The 24,854-nt window shown below is 38.9% G+C and overlaps 1 protein-coding gene across 4 annotated transcripts in view; it reads left to right on the plus strand.

Moving 5' to 3' along the window:
• Nucleotides 1–24,369, plus strand: part of C2H8orf34 (chromosome 2 C8orf34 homolog) — a 272,204-nt gene extending 247,835 nt beyond the window's left edge. For all 4 annotated transcript variants that reach the window (XM_074577228.1, XM_074577229.1, XM_074577222.1 and 1 more), the window contains one exon: nt 24,224–24,369. In XM_074577228.1, the coding sequence (XP_074433329.1) occupies nt 24,224–24,267 (44 nt within the window). In that variant the 3' untranslated portion in view covers nt 24,268–24,369. The remainder of the gene's footprint in view (nt 1–24,223) is intronic.
• The last annotated feature ends 485 nt before the right edge of the window (nt 24,370–24,854 follow it).

Consider the following 24,854-nt stretch of genomic DNA (forward strand, 5'->3'; position numbering starts at 1 on the left):
ATTAAATTTGTTCAGCTCTTTGTCATCATAGAACACTCTAAGCTAGCCTTTCATTTTCATTATTGGGTCAAGTTACAGTGTCAAACCTACTTCGTGGGCATTTATGAAAGGCACATTTAACAATCCTCATTAGGAAAAATGCTCTGATTTTTCCTGAAGGCTCGTAAGAAATTGCACAAAGAATAAAATAATTTTAGGCCATTGATCTGGAAAGCGCGTTCTTTTTTGGCAGTCTTTATACTATAAAAAAGCAAAAGCCCAGTATCTGCGATGTTACTCAGTTCGGTATATTTCATCCTCTTCAAAAGACTTCATCTCTCCGGACAACCAAAACCCATTAATCTGGGGAAAAAGAGTCAGCACTTAATAATAGAATGTAACTTTATTGAGCACTTAAACTGTGGCCAGGAAAAGCAAATACACTCTGAATCAACCCAGTGCAGTGAAGTGGAATATAAATGTTGCAGAGCTTATCTATGGAAGCATGTTGTCATTTTTCTGAGGTTTCTATCAAACTTTTAATCAAAACCATAGCTGAAATTGGCCCACATTACTGTGATCATTTTTGAATGTTCTGTTCTGTAAAGTCTAGCACACAGATTTATAATGTTTGAACACTAGTACTGTTGCCAAAAGTCACAAGAAAGTTGCAGGCTTCAGACACACATCATCAGTGCATGTTATATATCTACTTCAGAAGCAAAGGGAAGTCCATTGGAGATGGCCACAAATGCACTCCAGTGGCTAGAACCAACGATGCTGATAAAGTTGCAAGATGATCTGGGAATTGTATTACTTTAATGAATAAGAAGGAATGTATTCACAAAGAGCAGCTGCAGACTAGCTAGGCTAAAGGCCTGTAGTGACTCCTGTAAAAGTCCTATAGTTAACCTATAGTTAAAGTTCAGCTCTGAATTGACCTACAGAATGGCAGCACTGGTTTAATATATTGCTTAGTGACATGTGGTTTTTCTATTCATCCACCTTTTTTAGCACAGCTGGTCATTGTGCCACTTACCTTTCCTACATACAGCGGTAATATGAGAATCACACCAATATATATGATGATAATCTCCGTATATGGTCCATAATGCCTATTGCACATACCTGAAGTTCACATTTCAAAGTTCTTCAGGTAGAAGGATCATAGTACTGACATGAAATTTATTTTAGGCTTGCTCCTTTTTTTTTTGTCTTCAGTGCATAAATACAAGCACTTGCTTATGTGTTCTGATAGACCACGGAGGCAAACTCGCCTGCTTGCAATAGGCAAGTTTCTTTTGCCTAATAATGCATCTACTAGAATAGCTATTAATCTGTTGATTTCATATAGCACTAGATTTTATATACAGACATCAAAAAACACATATCTCATATTTCAGCTATCTTTGGTTTATATTAGAAACACAGAAATGAACACAATGGCTTAAACAAAAACCAGAAGAGAGGTTTACCTACTTTTGTACAGATCTTAATACAATAAAAATGCTGTAAGGAGTGTCAAAAGAAGGAAAAAATACCTGTACATAATTATGTGATGTTAGTGAAGTGCTTATGTAGTAAATTATACTAGTTAAACATGCCCTCATTAAAATGCTTTGAGAAATACAGGTTGATCAGAAAATATAAAACATTATAGAGCATAAATTAAGGAAAGGAGATACTATGATTATCATGTATCAACACTTATTTTTTCCAAGCAGAACATTGTATGTCATTGTGTTTTGATAATGGAGCAAATGTGAAGAATTAACTTAATGTAAGAAGTAGTAGGCATATTGGGTTTTTTTGCTAGTGGGCTGACAAGTTAGCTGTTTGCTTCTAATTAATAAAAGTTACAAAATATAAAGAATATGTATATGGTGATAAGATGAAATATGGAATTAATTTTGAGAGGCATACCAAATTTGGAAAAATGGAATTCAATTGGTTCTCTTTTTCCTGAACTCCTATCTCATTGGGCACTGGCTTTGGAGTAACTCCATCTTGTACTCAATTTTCAAAGAATTTCCATCTGGTTTCGTGATATTGGCCCAGTGTTTGAAAGGTAAATAGGCATTCAAGCACGCAAGATACTTTGCAGAGTTAACTGACCACGATCAAGGCTTTCTGAGACAGTCACATAGTCAATTGGGGAAAAACTGACTCATTTATATGAAGCATCCAGCTTCGTTTTCCTTTACGTAGCCAAGACCCCAAATTACCCTGATGTGCTTGGCTGGGTATGTGATGAATAGGCTGGCTAGAGGAAGGAACTGGTACTGTCTATAATTTCCACGTACCTCTGGGAGGTCCATGTGAGGAAATCTCAAGTCATAATTTAAAGTCTCTTCACGAGAAGTAGTTTGTGATTATTATTTTTCTATTTTTTGAAATAAATAAAGTGCTTTGGACAGTAGGAGCAGTAAAAGACAAAAATTCCTTTGAACCAGTACACTGTTTCCTGCCTAACATGTATTTCTTCCTTTTTGATTCTAACCTGGCTCGTCTCCCTGTAGCATCTGAACAACTTAATTCTTTCATGCCTCTGTTTAACAGCAGGCCTGTAAGTTAAGGGAATAGCGATGCTGACATCTAAATGGCTGGAAGAGGGGGCCTTCCAGGCTCGTGAGTCCTCAGTGAGACCCTACTGTGCACCATCCCACTCCAGGGTCTCCAGGGAAAAAAACCCCAGAGGCTCTGGCTAGAAGGACTCTGGAGTGACCACCTCCCTTGTCCCAGCCAAGCTGTGCTCCACACCATGACCCACTCAGTCTAGGTGCTGTCCTAATTGCCAACTGCACTTACTCCCTATAAAACTTCCTGGAAGGATACAGGGAAGTAAAACAAGTTGGTGAGTAGGCTAACCTTTAGAAGACTTGTTAGTAGCAAAACTATTTACATATTCAAAATAGCGAAGGGCATGCTGTTTACAAATAATATGTTTTATGTTTACAGCATCCATGGAAAATCATTAGGTAGCAGGGATCACAGAACTGCTTCCAGCTAAGCCAGAAATACAAGATTCAGCTGTTACTAATAAACTCCGATTTCAATTGATTGAATAATTATTTTATTCAGCCAGTTTTCTTTTGAAAATGGTTACATCAAATAGTTTGAAAACTGTTCCAGATGTCAGTTGTTCTTTCACATTGGGAATGCATGAGCAAATGGAAGATAGGTCATTGGATCAATAAAAAGAACATACATGAGTATGACCCTGTATTCTATCTTAATATGTCTGACAAGCGATTTCACTCCTAAGGAAACTAAGCCTGAGAGTTCTTTTCCTAATTTAAACAAAAATTCAACCGTGATTTCGTCTGTAGTCAAAGAATACACTCCTATGTCTCTTCCAGCAACAAGAACCTCTGGATGTTTGACGATGAAAGCTTTAATCTCCATACAGGTTCATCCTTCCTGATGCCATTTAATGTAATGTCAGGGTTTACTGAAAGTCTTCAGTCAAAACTATTAAGAACACATTGGTTTTTGATTGAATGACTCTTTTGTGGATCACACTGCTTCCTGTAGAAAATGACGACTCTTAGTTAAAATTGCTGGAAAACCAAAAGTGCTACGTTGGAAGTACTTTCTCCATTCTTCCTATCCTCACTTGCTTCTGTGTCCAGCTTCCTAGGTCAGATTACACTGCCTGGAAAGCATTTAAATGCCTCTTAGAGCAGGGAGATGCGGTGTGCTGTGGAGGCTGAGAGGACAAAATGTCAGGGCAAAAAGTTTACAAACAAATGCCTTTTTTCCCTCTTCTCCAGGCTCTGAGATCTGCTCCTCTCCTCTGAAATACTGATTTACAGCAAGATCATGTTACTTGTTAACATATTAGTCATACTTTTGACAGCTTAATAAGATTCAACAGCACATTTTACAAAGCTGACAAGCATTTCAAAATATGATTCCTGACATGTCATTAAAAATAATTCTATTCTAAGGTAGAGCACTTCCCTTTTTAAAACAAAACAAAACAAAACATGAACCCAAACAACAACAATTCACCATGGTCTTTTAGTGCTTAAAACAGTGATTTTTTTTCACTGAAGTTTCAGGAATTCTAAGACAGTAAATAAAGCAGCCATTTATAATGTCTTTCTGTGGCTTGTAAGGAAGTAGATACAATGAATACTGTAGTTTATCCAGACCAGCCACAAAGAAGTGTTAATTTATGAAGATTAATGAGCTCTATCACATAGATTTGCTCCTTAGAAACAAAAAGTTCTGGATAAAATCCTGGCTGCCCTGAACTTAGTGAGAATTTAATCACTGGCTTAATAGCTTTGACTGTACCAGTAAATATAAAGTGCCTGGGACACTTCTCTGCACTGCTGCGTTCAAGTTGTCTACTGGGACTAGCTCCACGCCACCTCCTGAGCCCTGCACAGGAGTCATGTGGGAAAGGACTAATTGGCCTAGGCCAAAGTCATGCCAAGGACTCTTCTGGCAATCAGCAGCACAAACTAGTGTAGCCATGGCCAGGGAGGCTGGAATTTCACCTTCTCCAGCCAGTGTCTTTTAACTGAACTATACTTGTGCCTTGTTTCTCTGTCCCTCCCATCATTTCAATAGCTGGAAGATTAGTTCATAAATAAAGGTATCACCTGATTTTTTGCCAGTACAGTTCAAAGAGAACAAGAGGCTTTCTAGCAAGGTAGCTGGCTAGTTGGAAGCTGGATTTGACTGAATCCCCTCCCCTTCTCTCCCCCTCCCACCCCAAGGAAAAAAAAATCTGTGGAGTAATAAAATTTTAAATGTCCTTAAAACTGTAAATGTTAAGCAACTATTTTATTTAATTGCATACCATATGCCACATTTGGCACACATTAAAATCTGCAAGTTTTTTATGTGTTTCTTACTGCTCAGTAACTAGTACTTAGTTAAATATTTAATCTAAAACTTCTTAAATACAGAAGTACCTACCTGAGTTTATAGTGTCCTGTCATGCAAGAAAGGAAAAGTTTAAAGTCTGTAACTCTTTAAAGCTTTAGAGAGTCAAACCCATAATCAATAGACCTCACCTCCCTGCTGGATCACTGAAACTTAGCTCATATGCTCCATCTAACATTGCATAATTTTTACAAATTAAATTGTCCTGTAGTGAAAGCTTAATGCATCCTCCTATCTACCATGTATCTATTTGAAAACAAACATTTAATGTGCCTGTGTAAACACAGGCTCTTTCAGGCAGGGAAGCCTAAAAACGTTTCCCCTAAATCTGTAATTAAGCATTTAAATGAATTTTCTGTTTTTCAAAAGGCTTCAGTGTAAATTATCTCCTCTTGACCATCTGTTTTGTATCTTCTTCCCTCAAATATGACTCCAAAGAGCTGAGAATAAGGCTTTGTCCTGTATTTCAGAGTACTAATGTTTTTTCAAGTGTAAGAAATCATATAAGATTCTGAAGGCAGAAAGGGCTCTACCACATGCTAAATCACATTAAAAGTTATTACAATTAATTTTTGTAGCCTTTTTTAAAAGAAAGTTGTTGCCAGAAGGAAGAATTTTAGACCACATAGGGGAAGAATTGCTGGCTTTTGATTCCCTCTCTTAGGTTGCAATGCCATAAACAATTTTTTTAAGGGTAGAATGGGAGTAAAGTATCCACTTAATAAAGCCAGTTTAAAAACAAACGAACGAACAAACAAAACCCCCAAAATAAAGCCACACTTCACCAGAAGTTAAAGAACGAAGAACTCAGAGCCTCTTCTACCTTTCCTCCATAGCGACAGGAGATTTTCATAGGTGAGGTGCAAAATTATGGCAAATTTTTTTACTTGTATTTTGCCTTAAGCACCTGCATTTTTTTTCTTTAGAGTAACTGCATTGGAAGTATGGAAGCAAATTGAAATAAAAGCGAGACTTTTGCTGAAAAATTAATAATCCACAAAGAAAATGTTACTACTTGGGTACCTTCCCAAGCTACAATGGAAAAGTTGTCTTTCTCCAGAATTTCTTTTTTTGTTTTTTATTGTTTTAGGATCAATTGAAATTACAAAGCTTTTATTTTGTTAACAAAAGTCCCTCCTAAAGTCTTCTTCAAATCTGATCACATATGGCGTGCTTTAACTTTTAGTCTTTCTGATCACCAGGAGCATTAAATCAAACTGTGAAGTCATCAAAGGGATAATATACCATGAAAAGATGAAGTTAATTCAATTTCAATAACTTTATTGGCAGTATATGGTGCCCAGGTACAGTAGAAGTTAATCAAGACAATGAGTATCAGACATCTGCACACTGAAAATAATTTAGTATTAATTTAGTGTGGATTTTATACACAGAGAGCTAACTTCTGTGCTTAAACATCAGCTGTTTTTAATGCTGCTTAATATGCAAAATCAGCACATTAGTTTGGCACGGATTTCTAATGGAACAGTCCTGACCTTGTATCAGATACTAAAACTGTGATTATGCAGAGAAAATAATTGTCTTCAGAAACATGGTAACTCTTAAAATTGTGGTGTTTTTATCACGGGGAAAAGGGTCATTTGAAACTCAGAATTTGTTCCCTTCCTGTTCACATTTTATTCATGAACAGAACAAATTGTTCTTGATTTTTCATTTGTGGCTCCAAATTGTTGCAAATAGATACTCATCTGCTGTATAGCTTGCTTATCAAGAAACTCTGTTGAAAGCTGAGGATTCAGAGCGACTGTACTGACCTTACAGCATAGAATATTTTCTTCTCATTGAAAAGAGCAAATGCTAAATGTTTTTAATTGGGACTGTAATGAAACAGATAGTGTTTCCCATTTCAGTTGGTTCCTTCTAAAATTTTTACAACTTTTTTGAAAGCCATCTAAATGAAGCATTCCTCCCAGTGAACTGGTTTGTAAAATATTTGTGCAAACCAAACATCTGAAGAGGCATGTTGCAAATATGAGTCAAGTGGAAACTGAGGTTTTTAAGCGTGTTTGAAAAAAGTATTATTTGTAAGTTATCTTCCCTTTTTTGCTCAGGATTTTCCGTCAACATCATAATTTCTGGAAGGATAATATCCAGGAAGAATTCAAAGCAAGTTTTTTCATATAAACTATCTTCTGTTAGCTAATAGTGGACTCTTTTCACTAGCTTCTAGTAGTGCATTCATTTCAGGAAATGAATTCTGTTCAGGAAACAGTGTGAAAGAATTTAGATAGTCAGCATCGTGTAAATCCAATTTGTACTGGAGTTTTAGCATAACAAACTATTTGTCAAAAAGGTAGCGATGAGAGGGAATCTGCAGATATGTCTAAAACTTCTTCTATAAGAGTTTGAGAAAATTCATGTTAACAAGTCCTTTCTCTTCCAGAATGGCAAAAGCATGAAAGACAGTGCATCAATATTGTGTCAATGGTAGATGGGTTTCTTTATGACTAATTAAGTGTTAGAGCTGCAATTATTCACATTTAGTGGTATCCTTAGGAAAGCCAGAAATTACTTTTTTCTTTCATGTCTACTGCAATTGCTTTCTTACCCATTAATTCCTGAAGAGGCATGAGCGCTGCAGCTCATATAACTGACTGGGGAAAGAGGAACAAGAGCCAGGCAGGCATAAATCCGGTTTCTTAGATGTCTTCTGACAAACCTGCAGTCAGGAACACTACAGCAGTGTTAAGTTTAAAACTGTGGATAAGCCTCAGCCTTTCTACTTAAAGACATGTATTGCTTGTATGCAAATATGCAATGACCCGTGATTTTGTGTGCTTTAGTTTATAATGCAGATGTCAAGTACCAGATTAATTTCTCTGTACAAACCTATTCGATTAGCCAGAACCATAAATAATGCATTAAATCTTTTTCTGAGTTTCCTAATAAAGCATGTTGAACCATTTCTTTTAATATTGCTATTATGACCTAATATAAGAAACAAGTATTACTTTTATCCCAAAGGGGAACTCAAAGATTAACACAGCCTCAAGTGAAATCTTTGTGGTAAGAAGGAGGAGTAGAAGTCTGAAGGGTTACCTTAAATTACCCCACTGGCAATTAGGTTACAGAAGTTCAGATTCACCAGTCCACTCTCAAAAGACTAAGTCAGCAGGCAATGTAATGTCTGTAAATAGCATAAAATACAATGGATTATGCAGTTAGAAAGAAATTTCTGATTTGCTAGCAGAGTTAATGAAATTCCTTTGCAAAAAAAAAAAAAAAAAAGATATTGTGCTTGGCTTAATGTTAAAGATTTGGATTTTAACATGGGATCAGAAAAAGGAAATCAGACTCTCTAATTCCTGATACTCGGTTCTTCCAGTCTGTTTACAGAAGCTTTTTCTAGCCAGGAGTGATAGACAGCAGAAGAATGATTTTCTAATTATTATTTATTTTAGCAGACCTACAAACTGTGCTTTGACCTAAAGATTGAGATTCCAAAGACCCATTCTCCTTGGAACCATGAAGCTGAAGAAACACAGACAGTCATGAACAAGTGCAACTTTTTTACCTGTCATGAGGAGAATAAAGCTTTTATCATCTTTAATAATAAATGACTACAACAGTTATTGCTTTCAGTGTAAGAAGCTGCAAGCTCAAGGTAATAGAGAATTCTCCAAAGGCATACCATGGGGAGTAAAAGCACTATTCTAGTATAGTAAAGCAAAAATTCTTACCAAAATGGTGGTTATCCATTTAAACTGAGTGATACTCAAGGAAAGAAAAAGACCACAGTTGGGCTTTTTTGAGGCATTATAATAACAGTCAGCCGAAAGCTTTGAGTAATGAACCAGATGATACTTTGTGAGGCTGTCCATCTAAGCTTCCCAGCAGTAAGGAATTTACTATAACAATTTATGGACCTTGGTTCCCATGGAAGGAAATATGTGTATGCCTTTCCTGATGCTGCTGAAAGTAAAAGCTGAAAGACAAAGTAACTGTTCCCAGGGCTTTTCACATTAGGCTTGATTTCTGCATTAATCATCTCTATCACAAACAGTCCTTGGCTGTATTCCACAAAGAAAAGGGAATGATTTCACAAAGCAAAGGAAGGCATTTTTCATTTACTTGTGGATGTCCTCAGTCTGAAAGGTAATCTTTCAATAACAGAGAAATGTAATGTGAAAGCGATGCTATTGACAAGTGAGGTTAAATGGACTGAAGGAATGTCGAGTTTCACTTCAGATTCTAAGTAGAGACACTTGCCTTTGTGCCCGATATGTTTGCAGCTTTGAATCCTGGAAATGTTAAGGCTAATCTTAACTTCCCGTTTTTCCCTTTGCCCTTCCTGGCAATTGCCAAACTCTGTAAACCCATCATAATGCTTATCGTCTCACTTAAAAGATTTCCCACAAAACTTAAAAGGTTTTCCACAAAAAAAAAAGAAAATTTCACAAGTAAAAGGTCTGAGGTCTGAGAGATACCAGTCTGTATGAACATGCAATGTAATTCACAGCCTTCTCACCCACAGCTGGCTGCTGAGATGCTCAAAGCCTGGAACTACACACACAGTAAATCCATGTAAACTTGTGGCTGAAGTCAAAGACAGCTGATACAAAGTCAAAATTTCTTTTAACGAAGAGTTCCGTAGAAGTGACTATTTAGGCTGAATGCACAGGGATTTTTTTCCTGTTTCCAGTGGGGACATTTTTCTCTCTGAAGCTGAAACAGTGCTGAGTTTGAGTTGCTGATTCAGCCCAGTTTCCCCCAGCATTCTTGGGTGCAAGGTGACCTAGGAGGACTTTCAGCAATGGTCATCTGCAGGCCTTGGAGAAGGGTTCCCAGATCTGCCCATACACTGGGACACCTGTGGCCTAAAGAGTGCTTCTGTTGCAGACAGGGAAACGCTGGGAGCCCAGGAGGTGAGCTGGCAAGAATTTAGACAAAGTTTCTAATAGAACTCATTTTTCATCAAAAGTTTGCCTGACTGGCCTAATATCACAAAGTATTTTGATGACTATGTTTTGCATAACAAACCCCTTTCATTGTAAGTTTCCGATCAACTTCAGTAAGTGGCAGTGTCCTCATGTCACCTAGCTTCTGTTTTATCTTTTCTTTTGTGCTGTGGAAACATTAGCATCCCTGTACTTCACGGAAGGGTTGTGATCAAGAATGTTTTTCCAGTGCTATAATGTCACTGAATTGACATATTTTCCTCTGCAAGATGAGGGTGTAGATCCAATGAACTAAAGTTCCAGGTTTTTTGTTGTTGAGGTTTTTTTAGGGGGGCGGAGGCAAGGGGAAGGGCAAAAGCAGAGTAGTTTGGGGACCTCTGGAGGTCATAGCTTCACAGTTAGACGAGGTTGCTCGGGGCTTATCCAGCAAAGTTTTGAAAATCTCCCAAGAATGGACATTCAACAGGCCTTCTTAGGCAACTTGCTGTTTTTCCCTTGCTGCAGCTTGTGTCTGTTGCCTCTTATAATATCACTGTGTGTCTCTGGCTCTATCTTTGTAATCACTTGGCAGGCAGGTGGAGGCGACAACAGTATTCCTGCCTCTAGCCTTCTCTTCAAATTGAACAACCCCTGCTTTGTCAGTTCCTTTTCATACACCATATGCTCCAGCACCTAATCATCTTGGTGGCCCTCCGCTGGACTAGCTCCAGTTTGTCAATGTCTTTCTTGTACTAGGGACCCCAAAGCTGGAGTCATTACTCCAAATGTGGTCTCGTCTCACAAGTGCTGAATACAGGAGAACAAATGCTCCTCTTGACCTGCTAGCAAGAGTATACTCTTGCTAATGCAGCCCAGTAAGTGACTGTCCTTCATTGCCACAGAGGTATACTGCTGGGTCTTGTTCACCAGTTCCCCCAGATCCTTGTCTTCAAAGCTTTCTCTCCCATCAATACCAAGTCTTTACTGTTGCATGCTGTTATTCCATCCCAGATGCAGAAGTTTGCATGTGTCCTGGGCTTGGGAAATGGTGGATACATAAGTGCATTCTTCTCCATCATGCTTTAAAACCCAGTTTGTAGTCATTGACATATTACTTGAGTAATACAATCCAAATACTATTGCAGTCTCTAAGTACTTATAGCTGTGACTGGTTTCAGCCACAACGTATGGCAGGGAAAAACAACAAAATGAGGCTCTAGAGATAATAATTTAGCTTTCTGATGTGAATGTTGTGTGTGTAGGATGAAAAATGTATCCCTTTGGATAATGTTTTTTTCAGGTGGGTTTTCATTTTAGCACCCAAAAGCTATAAATATTAAATGCACATCCACATTTATTGCAAATGTTACTGTGCATGTATTTGGACAGCTACATACTTAGCTATGCTTGAATGAGATACAAAATCCTTATTTGCCTAAGTAAGCATCACTAAAATTCCTGCCACATATTCAGGCACTGGATCTTAGTGAAGGCTTCCAAAACATGGTCAGCAGCTTCTGGGCTTAGATCCCTTTGCCGACTCAGCATTCAAAGAAACAGGATGAAGAGAGATTCTTTGCCAGATAGGAGAAGGAAAAGCATTTTGTTATTAGGATGCACAGATGGGGAATTGTGCAACTCCATTTGTCTAAAACCACAATCTGAATCAGCCTGGGTGAGGGTTGGCAGGTGGATCCAACAAATCAGCCTTTGAAAATGTGTCCCTACAAACCTGCCTGATGACTTACAGCAGATTGAAGGAAAAATAAAAATGGTTGTGTTGGCTTTCCTGCCACCTCTCTGGTGCTCTATGAGGGGCCAAAAGCCTGCAACATATAAATCCTATTACAAATCATTTGCTCTTCTTATTCTTGGTTAGCTTTTACCTTTTCTTGCATATAAGAGTGTAGAGGGGGATGAAGTCTTAGCAGAACTGAAATCAGTAGGTGTTTTCAGTGTGGATTTTCACTTCAAGAATGGAATCAACACTTCAACTCTAAGTTAAGCAGTTTAAAACTGGCTTATCTTTTCCAAGTTAGCCATCTGGACTCTTGTGTTCTCAGTGGTGAGAACAGAGGTGCCTAACGTGCAGGTTATTCCAGCCGGGTAGATACCTATCTTGGAGACCTACCCTGCTTGTTTCAGTTTTCCATTTTGGAGACAAATTTTACAGCTACATATAGACTTCTCAAAGTGCTTGATTAACACTTAATATAATTTTGTGTACTATAAGCTTAAAATATGCTTGCAAGAGTTAGGTACTGCACATATGGAATGTGATTTTTCGCCCTACAATGAAGTCATAGTAGCTCAATAGCGAGGCAAGTGAAGGCCTGCATCTGCTTTGTTTCACTGCTTAATCTCATTGCTTGGTTTCAGTCTATCACAAAGATCAGGAAAAGAACTATTAGAATAGGGGATGGTGTGTGTGTGTGTTAGAATTTTCCTTGGATCTGACCTTGTTCTGAATCTGATGAGGTTGCTTTACTGCCTAGTGGAAAGGATTAATATTGGGCACACAAATACGTTAACAACGGCAAAAAGTTTGACTGCGAAAAGTTGAAATATCATCAGTTTTGCGTGCACAAATTGAACTGGTAACAAGCCAAATATTTTCTGACCTCCTTCTGTATTTGAAATTGCTCACACAGTTGTCTTACTGTACAAAATGCTTTGCTGTGGAGTTGGAAATTCCTTGTGCTATTCCCTTTTTCTTGTGTAAGTCTATAGTAGCTCTTTTGATAGTGGAGATCCAAGTACAACCAGGGATCAGGACCAGAACTTTCTCCCTAGAATCATCAGAAATTTTAAAAATTAATTCTGCTAGGAATTCTCAACAATAATTTTTATTTTTTAAAAAAGTTTTAAAGTGAGCTCAGAAACACAGGCTGCAGCACTCCTTTTTCAGACCTACCTTTTGGTTATCAGCTGAAAGCAGACTTTTTAGAGAATGAAAAACCTAAAAATCCTGGGAACTCGGCACGTTGTAGGTTTGTACTTTGTTTCGATGGCTACTTTTGATCTCATAATGCAACTGTGGTGAGTGTTAATGGATCAGAAAAAGAGAAGTTAAAAATGATAAACAGGGTGCTTTATTCTGTATGACAAACAATAAATGCAAACTTCTTTGGGCACTGGAGAACTCCTGTTGACTTTCTGAGCTGGAAGGCTCTGCAAAGCTTTGAAATGGCTATGCAATAGCCATGGTGATCTGTGTAGGGCAGAGCAAAATATGTGACCATTTGTCACATACATAACCTGCTAGAGTCACAAAACTTTTGTGGGACTGGATGTATGAAACAACGAGTGAGCAAAGTAGTCAAGTAAACCTGATTATTTCGTTCAGTTTGGGAATAAGAGACAGTGATTTCAAGCCATTGCCTTTCGTATTTTCTGTTTCCAGAACCAAAAAACCCATGAGAGAACTAAACTGTGGGAAATCAAAAGCAAATAATATGTTTGCATATTTCAAACACCTTCCCCACGACCTTCCCCGTGACCGTCTTGGCTTGCCTCAGCCCTGAGCCACCCCACTGCTGTTCGTACATCATATCCCAGGCCCGGCTGTCAGGGTGTGATGCTGTCGGATAACAATGCAAAGTGCCTGCACGATTAGGGGCTGGCCCAGTGCCGAGGGCAGACCCGTGATGTATGCACCGAGTCAAGGCGCGGGATCCCCAGATGGGAGCGCAGCGGTGAAGCGGTGCTCCACGGATGGGATAAGTGCCCTCATTATTCACGCTCTGGACAGCATAAGTGCCTCCATTATTCACATGTGGGTCCACCGTATATTGAGGAAAATATGTATCTTTATTGTTTACTCAGTCACAGTGCAGTACTTTATCAAGTTTAATGTCGCTGAATTAAGTATGCAAGCACATGACCTTTTTAACCTTTTTTAAATCTCTCCTATCATGCTGGTAGGTGATTGCAGAACTAAAAATAGAGTGACCTATTATATCACCAAGGTAAATGCTGTGCCAGTGCAGGATTTACATCCTTTAGTGGGGGATGAATCAGATATAATCAGATGGAATTACTCTTGATCATAATGAAATGAAACTACTACCCCATACATTTGATTTTTTTCTAATAGTGTTCCTAATCTGAAAGCCAAAATGGAAGAAATATCAATGAAACTAACACCATTAAAATTTAAGATAAAGTACAAAACCAAGATACAAATATTTTGAAAGGCTGCAAGAGATGAACAGACATTTTTCTTAAATAATACTGTGTCACAGGTGGTATACAGCCATCTATTTTGCTGTTATGGAGTACTGATAAAAGCTTTTATAATAGCCCAAGGATATCACTTTTACTTAATATATGTAAAAAGAGAGTAGTCTGTGTTCAGACTCTGAAACACATCACTGAAGCCGTTTAAATCATTTTTTGTATATAACACGAACTTTGAAAGCTTTTTGGGAGAAGGCAGAGGGTAAGTGAAAAGTCCCTTTGCAGCTGTTCACATTAAGTTTCATGCCAATGGGGACACCAAGGGCTGAGTGACACTCACAAGCACTGCTTGGTTAGAAATGGCCCCCAAAAAGTTGCAAATCAACATTTACCAGACCAGAAAGAAGTAAGATGAAGAATATCAGCAAAGCAACTGAGGGACTGGTCTTCTGCAGAACAGTACCACAAATCAAAAAGCCATTCACAGACAACTTACCCAAGGGGCAATAAGGAGATGTTAATTCGAGTGCAAGAGCTGTCACCTTTAAAAAATTACTACCAAATTGTTGGGGGCAGGGAAATATGTCTTCCTTTCATCAAATTTAACCCGAAAATTTCTAGGAGCCATTTTGATAGCACTTAAAAATTAATTCAAGTTAAAAAGCCCCTTGAGGAATTACTTCATGATGTAACTCTATCCATTTTGGCATGGCCAAATCCTGTTCAGTGCTGTTACCCCAATCATAGGCAAAAGCTGTGGTAATGACTGTTTTTTCTGCGTTTACGTTGAAAACAGAGCAGGAAATCTGCCTGAAATGGCTGGTGTATCTGCTAGAATGATAGAGTGGCAGCAGCTTAAATAGCTTCTCTTCTGCTACGAACAGCTTCATTCAGACTGGTCATGTGCGGAGATATATGTCATTTTTTTCCATTTCTAGATTCAGTCAGTGGAAAGATTCGCAGCCGGGTGGGATGTGGAACACCTCCAAATTTAGCGCAGGCAGTTTACACTGACGGAATACGCAGACTGTCTGGGGGGAAGCGAGGATGCTTAAAGTCCAGAGGATTTAGTTTACAGCGAACAAACAACTGTTTAGACCAGTTCGCTTAAGAGGCAAAGCAGAAAAGTTGAGGTCTGGGCCTCTGGTGTTCTGTATCGCCTGTGTCCCCGTCTTGCTGTGTGGCCTGCCTTAAGCTAATAGCTCAAGCTTTGCCTCTTTACAGCTTTAGAACCCTGCCAACACAATGGAACTATACTCACTATCCTTCTCTGAAGCCCTGTTAAGCACTCTGATACCTTTAAACGGAAAAGAGGCTATGTGAGAACACTTTCTTATGATATAAATGCCAATTTCTTGCTCACTTTATGTTTGTCTCAGATGGCCCTAGATTTTTAAACCTGTCAAAGTCCCCTAGACCAGGCACAGATCTATTGGAAAGTCTTAACAGACCACGTGAGAATGTTCGCATTGCTGAACTGCTGTTTAATAAGCCAACTTTGCTCGTTATTTATGCACAATATCCATCACAATGCACAAATCAGAACTTAATATCTCTGTGTTAGGTGCAATTCTTAATGCAGCGGCAGTGGAATTACCTATAGACCTAAAAAATAACCTTTTCTGCCCTCTCCCCTTCATTCTGTATCAGGATTGCATCGGGTGCTGTTCCTGCCAACAAACAAGCCTGGATAATCTTGCTGCTGGTCCTTCTGTTGATTGGTATTGATTACTCCTCTCACCTGAACATGAAGAGAAGTCTGCATTTCCTTATTGAACTCACAAGGCCAGATGCTGAGAATACAAACATCCTCTGCTACCCCTGCAGTAATAATAAGCATTCAAAATAAGCTTCAACCCATTTAAAGAGATAACCAGATAACTGCCCACGACACATTTAAAGCAGCGTTCAAACTGGTGACAAATGGACAATTACTATCTGCAGAGCTCAGGCAGTGCTAGTGCTCATCTGGAGAAGTACCACAGCTCTCTACTCAGGAATACAAAGCAGAAGCACTCAAAGGCAGCTTGACTGTGTCTAGCAATCTGTCATGCAGTTTGTTCCAATTTACTAATGTAAATTAGTAACTGACCTGACCAAAACATATCCTTTGGTGATATTTTGGGTCACTGTTAGTTTACAGGCAGAATTTTTCTTTCTACCCATCCTTAACTGTGTCCTATGTAGACAGAGGCAAAATAGGGAATCCTACCACCAGCATAAAAGAGAGTCTGTATTTTCTGCAATATTTCATTCACTGGGAGGAAAGGAAACTAAGAATTAAGTGATGAGTGAACTGCCAGCTAACTGAAAATGCTGGTAATATTTCAACAATAAAACAATTATATGGAAAGTATAAAGTTTAGGTATTGAATTCACCCTATACTTTTACAGTTGGAGGCTTATAAATGTCTTCTACTGGGAAATATTAATCACGGCTGATCTTCCTCAGCAAAGCGGACAGAGGGTAATAAATGCAAGGGAAGAGAAACATGAATCCTAAAACTTGGGCTAGCTCAAGTCACTTGTTTTGTTACCTTCATTTAGAAGCTTGTAGCTTGCATCTTAATTTCACCTTAGGAACAGCCAAGGTGATGTCTCTGTTGATGCTGTAGGTATTGGCAATTTTTCTATCTTGCTTTGTCACTCTGTGCAGTTAATTGAAGCCATCTCTTCTTCGTGCACATTTCTAAGCAGAACCCTACAGTGCTCCAAAGTAGACCTTCTTTGTGTTGTCTGCATTGTTAACTATCCTGTCCGGGACCTTACTGTTTCTATTCTCAATTATAGCAGCTCCCTCTTCTTTCATCTGCACACACATAAGTTGTTTTAATTTTATGCTATTTCCCTAGACATTTCAGCTTCCTCAAATCCTTGTCTTCAATTGTCCCCACATACAGACAGCTAGATTCAAAATTGTAACTGTCTTGTTTTCACAACTTTCCCCTTCCTAATTACCTGAATGAATCATATCCTTCATTTTTAGTGCAGCCTTCAACCTCTATTTTCTCTTTTCTTTTTTCTTTTAATTTTCTACAAGCCTCACCATATCTTTGCCAATTCTCTTTCTCTGAATAGATCAGCAAGTGTTTTTGGCTAGCAATACGGCATTTGGGCAATGCTGACTTTATTTTCAGGTGCTTTGAAATGACAAAGTCTGGCAGGTTGATTTGTGTGTTAACACCATCTTGTCACCATTACTTTTCTCTATCCTCCCCACTATCCCTACTTTCATTACATTTATTTGTCAGATCTTTGTTGAAATAATGTTGTATGTTATCAGTAGCAGGGAGTATCTCTGCTGTGGCAATAGTAACAGCAGGTAGCAAAGTTATGCTGGATCCTGACTTGGACCTGTGGTTGCACTGCAATAGAAGTAAAGGAAGGTTTTAACTAATTTTCAGTGTTTGAATGCTGAGGAAGCTTGGGTTTAGCTCCTTAGGGGTAGCTAGCTTACATGTTGACACGTTCCCTTCCATTTCCAGGCACAGTATTTGCTCCCATTTCCTTTTCAGCATAGCATTTCTACTTCTACACATAAACGTATGCATCATTTGTGGTGCAGTACTGAGGCTGATTTGGCACACGGATAGAGAGGCAAATGTATAGACGCAGGGGAGAGAAAGTTTCATCATAAGTATCATGATTTATAGTTTGAGAGCACATTTAAATAGAAGAGCTTTTGCTCATATGATATCATCCCTTTGAAGGAGTTAGCCTGTATCATAGGCACAGACATCCCTGAGTGGTTTTGATATGGATCTAAAACTTGTCCCTCAATTTTAGCTTAGCAAAGTTCTTGAGTTTCAAGTAGTTTCATATCTTGTGACACACTTATTACATTTTACACACATCTGCTCTGTGGACTTGGAATTTTATATGTTATTTTCCAAAAAGTAGAAAATTTTAATCCAGGCTGATATTTACAGTTTGACTGGTGTCTTATCAAGCAAGCAGAATAACAAAAATTCAAATATCCTAAAATTCAAGGAAGTTGCCTTGCAATACTGCTGTCTGCTGAATAGCATGTCAGTACAGTTAGGTATATCTAATGTATCTATCACCAAAGGTTCCATCAAAGGGGCCTGATTTTGGCTCATAATATGAATTTTCCATTTTTACGTTTGGGTGAAATTCTGACTCTTCTTGCCAGAAGCATAGATTTGAACACCTTTACTTATTGTTAAATGCCCATAGGGAGACCTGTCAAAACAAAGTAGCCAGAATGGTTTGTTGGCTTTTGCCAGCATCTCTTTCCAGCAGCATGTTTTTCCTCTAACAAAGACCAAAATTGCACTGATTGGGTTGACGTATATGTGCTTGTAAAATGTGTTTTTAATGCCAGGACAAAGAAACTGGAGGTGAGCCCATTAATAATTGTTATATAATAAGTTTGCACCAGCTGGTCTGAGTATAAATCAGGCTTTTCATGGAATTAGCAATGATGAACGGTGACTAGATGTGCTTATAAGGAAGCAGGATTTGGAGTGTAAGCAGAGACGTGTCTGGAAAGTGCTTCATCAGAATGAGACTAGAAATGGATATGGGATAAGGAAGTCAGGGGGATACCCCACTTGCACAGTCTCCCAGATGACAAAAGGATTCAACATAATTGGTCTTGATCCACTGTTCTCAAGGACATATCAATAGATGTTGATGATGGCTCCAGAAATGATGGAGGGCCTCTCATAGCACGTGGGCCAGGACATGCATCTCACCACTCTCTGCTTAGTGGGGTTCCATTGTCATCTCATCCCTCAAACAAAGGGAGGCTGGCTGTAAGGGAGACCTTGGCAAAGGGAAACAGAAGCAAAGGAAAGGGCAGGTAATAACAACTTTTGAGAATAAATATGAATGATGCAGTCCCCCAAAGAAAGTGTACAGTCAATTGGATGATAACCCACTTGGGTCAGGGACCCTAAGGAAAAGGCGAAGAGAACAAAGTCTAATGTAAATTGTAACAATGATTTAATAACCATTCTCCTCTAGATATCTGGTTAAGCTTTTGATTTTTTTCTACCTGTTGTCCAGGTCAAGTCATTGGAATACTTCATTTACATGCATGGTTCAGAAGAACGATGGGGGGTCTAGTTTCCTTTTTCTGAAATTAGAGTTCCTTAGGGGCACTTTAAATCAAGCTGAAAAACAACCACTCCATATCACTGATCCCTTTGCAAAACATAGGCTTCAGTGTTTCAACAAGGACAAATGAAGAGCCCTGTACCTGCCTAAACCCTGCATCAGACTGGGTCTGGGGACTGACCGGGTAGCAGCTCTGCTGAAAAGGAGCTAGGATCCTGGTGGACATGGACCAGTAGGTTAAGCATGAGCCAGGACTGTGTCCTGCAAGTGGTGAAGGCACACTGGGCTATATTAACCAGGAGCATAGTCTGAAGGGAAATGATTATTCTGCTTTATCCAGCACTCATGCGACTGCATCTTGTATCCTGGGTCCAGTTTTGTGTCTCCTTGTTACAGGATAGGTACCAAAACACTACAGCAGGTTCAGCAGAGGGCTCCCAGAAGGCTGGATCACATGCCCTGTGATGAGAGGCTGAGGGACCCGAGCTTGTTCAGCCTAGAGAAGTGACAGCTTTGGGATCTACAAGGGCGTCATCAAAAAGATAAACCCAGGCCCTTCATAGTGATACAAGGTGGGAAAATGAGAGGCAATGATCATGAATAGAAATGGGGGAGATTCCAGCTGGATACACAGAAATAATTTTTCACTATGAGGATGAAGAGCCATTGAAACATGCTGCCTGGGGAGGCCATGGTGTTTCTGTCCATGGAGGGTTTCTAGTTCCAGCTAGAGCAACCTGGTCTGAATTCAGCGTTGAACCTGCTTTGAGCAGGAGGTTAAACTGAAAACCTCTTGAGGTCCCTTCCAGCCTGATTGTTCCTATGTTCCTATTGTATGATGAGGAATTCTGAACTTTCACCTCTTCTTTTTGTCTTTTCTTCTGGAGGCCCTTCATTGCAATCCAGAGTTTTGTCCTAAGCTATTCATCTAAAGTCATATCAGAACATTTCGGCATAACACTGATTTATTGTGGGACTGCTATGAGAAAAACATATATCTCCACATGTGTCTGGAGCTTCACAGAGTGTAGACGAATTTAAGAAAAGCTGTGTGGAAAATGCATGGCAGAGACTGCAGCTTGCCTGTTTTTCTTCCTGGTGACAAGGACCAAATTTTTTTCTTAGGAAATTAGTACAGAAGTATTTTATGTTTGCCCCGTGTGTTCAATTTTTATTATGGAATTTTTAAATTAGATGTTTTGGTGCAGGGGTGTACACTCGTTCATTCTTGAGAAAACTATTGTGCTTGGTTGATTTGACCTGGAACACTCTGTTTTGATCCAGCTTCCTCTTGTTTTCTTACTGTAGCTTTTTGTTTCATTAGAGGTTGTACTTCAAATACCTTTTCTCTGTTATAGTCCGGACTGCTTGGAATAATACATCCCCTTCCTAGTCCAGCACAAGAAGCACTTCTGCAGTTGTGTGGCTGGGGCTTCAACAGTAATTCACTTTTTCAGAAACCTTCTTCTTAGAATAGAGTTTGTGTTAACAAGCAGTGATTCTAGGACAGAGGCAATACTTTGGCGAGTGCAAATGGAAACTATTGCTGCGCTGAAGAGGTGGTTTCTTCTTTAAAATTTAGGCAGGATTCTGCTATTTCATATGTCACATAACTTTCTTAAGCTAGTGATGAATTTCAAAGATCTGAATTATAAGTCCTATTTAAAAAGGAAAAGAAAGGAGAAAGAAAGGGCTAATGAATGCAGAAAAAAATGTCTTTAATGTCTTATATTGAAAGCCACTTGCTTATTGCAAAACTCGAAGGCTTCCCACTGGGTCTAGCACTTAACATCAGGTAACACAGCATCTCTTCTCTCATCTGAACAGCAGCACTTACCTAAATTAAGAGAAAGTTTGTGAAATTGATGGATATTGTCTCCTCTTTAATGTTATTGCATTATTATTAAATTGCAGTAATCCAGTCTGAGAAGAGCATTGGAATCCAGTGCAAGTTGATTTCATGAAAATGTTAAACCTGATCTAGTAAAAATACCAAATCCTGAAGATTTTTTTTTAATTAGGATTGTGAAAAAACACCTTATTTACTGATCGTCTTTGAGATCATAACTCATTAAACTGCTGTAAAAAAGTGCTCCAGGATTTCAATTTTTAGGAGTGGCGGTATCAGTTCATGTTGGCAGGTAGCGAGGAGGAGAAGTTGGCATCATTTGATGTTTTCCCTTTCTTATAACTAGTGCAGTAAAACCAAACTGTGTCACTCTGCATTTCTCTCCTCTGACTCAGTTTATGGCTATATTCATCCCTTTGTTATTTCTTATCTAAGAAATAATGTCTCGACTGTAAAACAGCATACTTCAGTGCGGAAAACTACCATTAGAAAGGACTGATTTTCTACTGAATGTGTATAGCGTGCCACACTTCTTCTAAATAAAGAAGAGACATTATTTGAGTATAAAAGTCAGATTTTTCTCATTTCTGTGTCTTCCAAAGAAAATGAAGGCATCTGTCCTTTTCCTATTTTGCTTTCTAGCAGTACGTATGGGGCAGTATGTAGGCAGTAAGCAGCATTCTTATTCACTTCACAGACTGTCAGTCAGGAGAATTCCACTGTGTATTAAAAACGTGGACGTGAATATACAGGGTTGTGCAACTATAAATTGAAGTTATTTGATGTGTCAATAAAATAATAATGGCAAGCACTAAAATCCTTTGGCTGTGAGTCAAGTGTGATGTAAGAGTTCCAAAGAATGACACAGTCCAGTTTTCTTGCATGTTTATTGCATTAACCCCTGAGGCTGCAGTTACCAGATGTTACTGATGTCTGAGGTACTCAGACACTAACAGATAGATGTAAAAATGTCAACATTTCTGCCTTTCACTTGTAAACTTTCTATTCAGGAGTTAGTGCTGCATTAAAAAAATTTACATGTTTATGATGACCATTAGTGCCATTAAAAGTAAATAAAACTATCCCTAAGTTTTGCGGTTTCATAGTCCAAACTTTAAGTAAAATACATGTAAAAAAGCCTGGTAGTTAAAGCAATTCTTTCTTATTTTACCAAAGAAATTGTGATTTCAGACAGTTATTGCAAAATTTTTAAACTGGGGGGGGGGGAGGGGTGTGACATGTGAGTTTTTTTAATACAGTAATTCCTTAAACCCCTTCAAACAGCCTTACTCTTTGCGCTAGGGCATCCTTTGTGAAATGGTCTGGACTGAGGCACTAAACTTTCAATGTGACCTTTCTACATCTAGTTCCTCGATCCCTCCATCTTCATCTAATTCCTACAAACTAAGGTTTAATTCATTTTTCAAAGGTGCAAATCTTCACATTAGAGTATTGTCTAACAAGTCCTTCCAATGCAGATCTGCCTGAAGAGGGTGAGAGGTTAAGCACCAAGCTAATGTGATGACATGCAAGCAACAAATAACTGGAATAAGCATGGGTTGTTAAAGTCTGTTGACCTGCAAGGTGTTTTCGGAGTTGCACTTCTTCTTGATGACAGGTAGCGATTGTTCCAATGAGCTGGAGGCTGGCATGCTCTAAAATTAATAGCTCACGCCAATTAGATTATTTCTGTAGGCCACATGGGCAATAAGAGGTTATTAAAGATAAGTGTGTCTGACAAACACATCTGCACCAGAAATTGTTTACGTCAGTGGTCAGGTCATCTTGTCAGATGCACTCACCAGCACCTTTCTTCTGTCAACAGCTTTACCAGTTTCTGTGGCGTTGGTTCTCTCTTTTATTCTATGTGACCCTCTGCTCGGAGACCATAAGAATTATGTTATTCCCATCTCAGAAGTATTTTAAATTCAACGGATCTTAAGACTTACGGCATTTGAGTTGGTATTATTCATAGGTTCTACATGACCTTAATGAAGCTTTAAGGGAATGAACAACCTGACTTCAGACACCTGAATGAAATGCTTTAGTGCCAGTTCACTTATCAGGGCTTGACCAACAGTCAAATGTCTTACCCTAGCATTAATTTAGAAAATGTTTAATTAGGAGGTCTAAATGGAATGTGAATTGGTGTACTAAGTTTTCTCACTTAATTTATTTTGCAATATCTATCCAAAATGTAGTTGGAATGCTGCAAGCGTCTCTCCCTCAGACAAGGCTCGGTAGAAATATTGAAGAGGTGCCATGATATGTTATTCCATGTACTGATCACTCCTCCACTGCTTTATTAAGCCTCGGAGTCCGTTGTCTTGTTACAGTTGGTTGAATCTTACTCTTGCTTTCTCTCAGCCAGATAAATCCCACTTTTTGAATTCCAAAATAAAGCTTTTGTTTGCAGGTTATCTTTCAAGGACACAAGAATGGCTGCATCCAGATGTGCAAGCACCATGAGCAATACAGCCTTTATAGTTTTGCTCCCTTTACTGTCTGTTGTGGTTTAACCCCAGCTGGCAGCTGGGATCACACAGCCACTTGTGCAGTTCTTTCTCTTCCCCTCCAGACAGATAGGGAGAAGAGGGAGAAAAGGAGGGGAAAAGAAAGGTAAAAAACCCAAACTCATGGCTTGAGACAAAGACAGTTTAATAGAACAATAACAGAAAAGGAAAATAACAATAGCAATAACAATAACAATAACAATAATAATAATAATAATAATGGTAAAAGCATATACAAGATAAAGTAATACAACACAAGTCACTCTCACCATCCCATGAATTGGTTGCCCAGTGCATCCCGAGCAGTGATCGCAGATCCCCGCCGCTGGGCAAACCCCCATTTGTATACTGAGCGTGACGTTTATAATACAAAATATTCCATTGGCCATTCCGTTATTCTACCTATGCTCTTTCTCAGCTTCTATGGGATGCTGAAAAAAAAGTCTTTGAATAGTGTAAACATCACCTAGCAACAACTAAACCAATATGCATTATTGACATTCCTTTCATATCAAATCTGAAACAGAGCAGACACTAGAAAGAAAATTACCTCTATCCCATCTGAAACTGAGATATTTCTCAAGTGATATGATTTATGGCTTTCTCTAGGGAGATACCTTACTTTTCTCACTTTCTAGGATTTGCTTGGGATAGATTTTCATGTGTTGCCTATTCACAAAAAGGCAAATGAATATGCCATATCTTTTTGATAGTCCTGTGCAATCAGAAGATTACACAGCTAAGTAACAGCACTTCACCATGTCTGTGAAATGTTTGGGTAACTGGGTAGCCCTCTTCAGCTCCTATCTTCTCTTCCATTCCAGTTCCTTCAAGCTGCCTCTGCTGCCATCTCCTGCTCAGACCATGACCAGAGATAAGGAGTTCGTCTTGCCAGCTGGCGACAGGAACGGTCTCCATCCATCTGGAAGCTGGGTGTACTGTGGGTTTAGCACATAATTGTTCCAGGACCCTCCTGAAGAGTGCACCTGCCTCCTACCTGGAACAGGGAGAGGCAACCTCTCTAAGTGCATCATTGTCTTAGGCCACTGAAGTGCAGGAGCAAGGGAGAAAGAGGAAAAATGGAGAGACAAAAATACTGGGTGTAACTGCTCCCCTGTGTTTTCAAATTCTGCTCTGACTTTCATGAGCCAGAAAAACAACATGTTTGGCCAAAAATCCCAAATGGAAAAGCCAAACAATAAAGATACATACTCTCTTGTTGTAAAAAACTATGAGTTATTTAAGATGAAGAGCCTTCTGCAATATTGGACCTTTGTCCACTGTAAAATCTCCTGACTTTCTATATCACTTCTGATATGAAACTAGGCTCACAATTTTTGTATTTAGAGATCAAGTTGAGGTGAAAGGAAATATATGAAAATTGGTTTTATTAGCTAGAAGCAGATAAAGCTGTAAGCTGGGAGGGTTTGGGTGTGGAAAGAAATTACAGTGCAG

This window comes from Larus michahellis, chromosome 2 (assembly GCF_964199755.1).
Source record: "Larus michahellis chromosome 2, bLarMic1.1, whole genome shotgun sequence".
NCBI lineage: Eukaryota > Metazoa > Chordata > Aves > Charadriiformes > Laridae > Larus > Larus michahellis.